The 3,703-nt window shown below is 11.6% G+C and overlaps 1 protein-coding gene across 1 annotated transcript, besides 6 other annotated features; it reads right to left on the bottom strand. All coding sequences in view use genetic code 6, as the record gives it.

Moving 5' to 3' along the window:
- Window positions 1–70: 70 nt before the first annotated feature.
- Window positions 71–116: a microsatellite.
- Window positions 117–845: 729 nt separating this feature from the next.
- Window positions 846–880: a microsatellite.
- Window positions 881–1,389: 509 nt separating this feature from the next.
- Window positions 1,390–1,446: a microsatellite.
- An 84-nt stretch (window positions 1,447–1,530) lies between these two features.
- Window positions 1,531–1,642: a microsatellite.
- A 518-nt stretch (window positions 1,643–2,160) lies between these two features.
- Window positions 2,161–3,060, bottom strand: IMG5_040260 (hypothetical protein; the record flags this gene model as incomplete). The annotated part of the gene is made up of 1 exon (XM_004038928.1): window positions 2,161–3,060. One exon carries the CDS (start codon window positions 3,058–3,060, stop codon window positions 2,161–2,163), a length of 900 nt encoding a protein of 299 aa, XP_004038976.1.
- Window positions 3,061–3,632: 572 nt separating this feature from the next.
- Window positions 3,633–3,685: a microsatellite.
- Window positions 3,652–3,682: a microsatellite.
- Window positions 3,686–3,703: the final 18 nt, after the last annotated feature.

The raw sequence follows: 3,703 nt of genomic DNA, 5'->3' as shown, positions 1-3,703 counted from the left end.
ATTTTTATTTATAAATAGAAATTAAACTATATTAAATAGACAAATATATATATTTTAAAATTATCTGATTTAATGTTTATATTTATTTTTTTATAATAATTTATATTTATTTTTTTTCTATTAGAAAACAAAAACTAAATCAATTATAAATTAAATAAAAAAATTTTGATACTATTATAATTATTATGATTTTACCAACAATATTTTTTATATTATTATTAGTTTATTTATTTATATTATACTCATAATTTCTAATTATCTTAAATGTACAAAAAGTAATAAAATAGTTAATTAATTATATTTACTAACTTTATTTGTATTTAATTAGAAAAAATATAATTTTAAACAAAAAATATATCATAAAATTTACATTATATGTTTATAGATTAGGTGAAATAAAAAATATACATTAAATAACTTTTAAAAAGATCATATTAAGTATATATTATTTTAAATTACTTTAAAATTTATTATTTTGAGTTTCATATAAATAAATTATATATTAAAAATTTAAAAAGAATATTGAAATTAATATATAATATAATAAATAAATAAATAAAAAATTGTAATTATTCTAATTTGTACAAAACAATAAATAAATAAAAAATTAAATGAACATTTTGTCAAATAATAATTAAGTTTCTAAAGCAAATAATATAAAAGCTTTTATTAATTAAATATTAGTTATTAATTTATTTCATATATAAAATAACATAAATATAAATTATATATGAATAATTTAATAAAAAAAAACAGAAAAATATAATATATTTAAAATATTAATTAAAATTGAATAAATGTTAATAGTAAAAATGTTTGATTGATAATTTTTATATTAAAAGCTTAAAATAAAATCAAAAATATAATAAAAATAAAATAATAATCCAATTATATATAAATATTTAATATTATAAAAAATTAAAGATATATATATAATCAGAAAAAATAAAATATTAGTAAAAATAATAAAAATGATTTTAACAAAAAAGTTAAAATAAATAATTTACTTATTTAAATATAATATTTATCGGATATAAATAAATAATGTAAATACTAAAATAGAAATTTAAAATTAATAAGGAAGGAATTTTATAATTAATAGATAATAATTATTCAATAAAATAATCAAAAATTAAATTTAAAATATTAACTAAAAAATATATGAGCATGAAAAAAAAAAAATTAGTAAAAAAAAAAAAATCGAAAAAGTAAATTAAATAGTATTCATTAAAAATGTTTTGAAAAATAATATTTAATTAAATTATGATTTTTTTATTTATAATATAAAAATAATTGTTAATAATATAAACAAAAGAAATCAAAATATTTATAAAAAATAATAGAATACTAAATTAAAAGATAAAAAATATTTTAAAAATTAACTCAAATAAAAAAAAAAATTACTAAAAAATAAAAATATAGTAAAAAACAAAAAAAATAGAAAAATTTAATTCAAATATATATATAAAGATTATAATATTAAAAAAAATTATTAAGAAAATGTATAATAAAATAAATACATTAGAATTGTAATAAAAATTATAAGAAAAATAATAATAATAATAAAAATAATAATAAAAATAATAATAAAAATAATAATAATAATAATAATAATAATAATAATAATAATAATAATAATAATTTAAATAAATATATTAATTATATTATTTTTAATTACAAATAATTATTTTCAAATAATAATAATTTTATGAATAATTAAACATAAAATTTATTATTATTAATAAAATAATTTTTAGTTTTTAAATACACAATATATTTTAAGTATATCATAATCCTATTAATAATAATAATATTAATTTAAAAATCTATATTTAATTAACAATAAAATTTTATTAACTTTTAATTTTTATTTAAGATCCAAAATTTTTTATTTTTAAAAATAAAATATTTTTATTCTTTATTTTTTTTGTCTTTTATTTCTAATATAAATTATATATTATTTTATAAAATAAATAATTACAAATAATAATTTTCTATTTATATTTTATAAAAAATAAAATAAATAAGGAATTTAAATTAATTAATTTAAAATTAAAAAGAAATACATTAAAAAATTGTTACAAAACTAAAAAAATATAAAAAAAATATATATGAAATAATTTTTTTTTATTCAAATATTATTATAAAAAAAAAAAATTATCATATTCCACCTTAACCAAATGGCATCATAAGCTTATACATTTCTTATTCAATTTCCTATAATAATAAAATAATTTCATGATCATTAGTCATTTCTGTCCTTGTCATAACTTTCATTTAATCTTCTTCTTCTACTTTAAATTATTCATGGATATAATCATGGAGCATAGTGCTGATGATAGTGGGAATAAGTTAAACAGTCTCATTATTAGAGGACAATTTATTAATCGAATTTTTCAGTAATTAAGGTTATTATTTCAATAATTCGATTTAAAATTTAATGATTTCTTTAATTCTATCTACTGTTAAGTTCTTTTGAGAGGCAATTTTTTCTTTTATTTTTTGTCTAATTGCAGCCTAAAACATATAAATTTCTTAATAATGTCCTTATTCCATAAAAGCTATTACAGACTCTTCAAAATCATCGCATGAAATATTTAATTCTTCCAAAATGCAAGACTAGGCTTTTCTTAAAATATTCTCTACATTATCATTATATTAAAGAATTAATTTCTCATATTATTCACCATCTGTTTTCATTAATTTTCTTCTGCTTTCTCTATTGTTTAATGTTTCTTATACATACTCATCACCTGCTAATTCTATGGAGTATTCTAATACTTAAGAAATAGTATTCATGTCATAAAAATTAGAATTTCCGATTTTTTTCACGGCTATTTTTTAAGATATTTGTCTAGCTTTTAATTTGTATTATTCTTCATCTTAAAATCCGGTTATTGAATTTCTTTATAGCTAATTTGTTTGCTAATTTTTTTATACTTTGTTTTCGCTTTAAATTTTATTGAAAAAATAGTATGCTCCTAATGCAGCAAAAGAAGCTGCTGCTGTAACAAATATTACTTTTTTATTTTTGTTAAAGAATTATTATATATCACTCATTATTTCTTTTTTTCTTTTTTGATTAATTTATATTTTATTTTTATGATTTTATTAATATAATTTTGAAATAAATATATGTTTATACTATTATTTTTTATATATATATATATTTTATTTGAAAATAATTATTTATTTCACATATCTTTTTTTTTTTTAATTTATTATAAAATATATAAATTTTTATTTTTAAAAAAATAATATAGGTTTATTTTTATTATCTTATCTCATTTAATAATGATAATTTATATAATCAAATAAAAAAAATATTTATATTTATTTTTGTATAAACTAAAATTTTTTTTTAAAATTTTAATTAATTAAAAAATATTTTTAATATTATTTATATGAATAATAAATATATTTATTTATATTCTTAAAAAACAAAATTTATATATTTATAAATAATAATATAAATTATGTTTAGTATTCAAAATTATAATGTTTGAAATAATTTATATTCATATAATTAATTAAATAAAAATATAAAATTAATAAAGAAATAGAGCTTTATAAATTTATATGAATAATAAATATTAAAAATATTCATATTAATAAAATTTTTATTAATATAAATATATGAAAAATATATAAATATATATTAATATATATTTTAATATATATTAAAAGATAAAATTGCATATAT

This window comes from Ichthyophthirius multifiliis (assembly GCF_000220395.1).
Source record: "Ichthyophthirius multifiliis unplaced genomic scaffold scaff_1120509249884, whole genome shotgun sequence".
NCBI lineage: Eukaryota > Ciliophora > Oligohymenophorea > Hymenostomatida > Ichthyophthirius > Ichthyophthirius multifiliis.
This window is presented reverse-complemented; position numbering and strand designations above follow the sequence as displayed.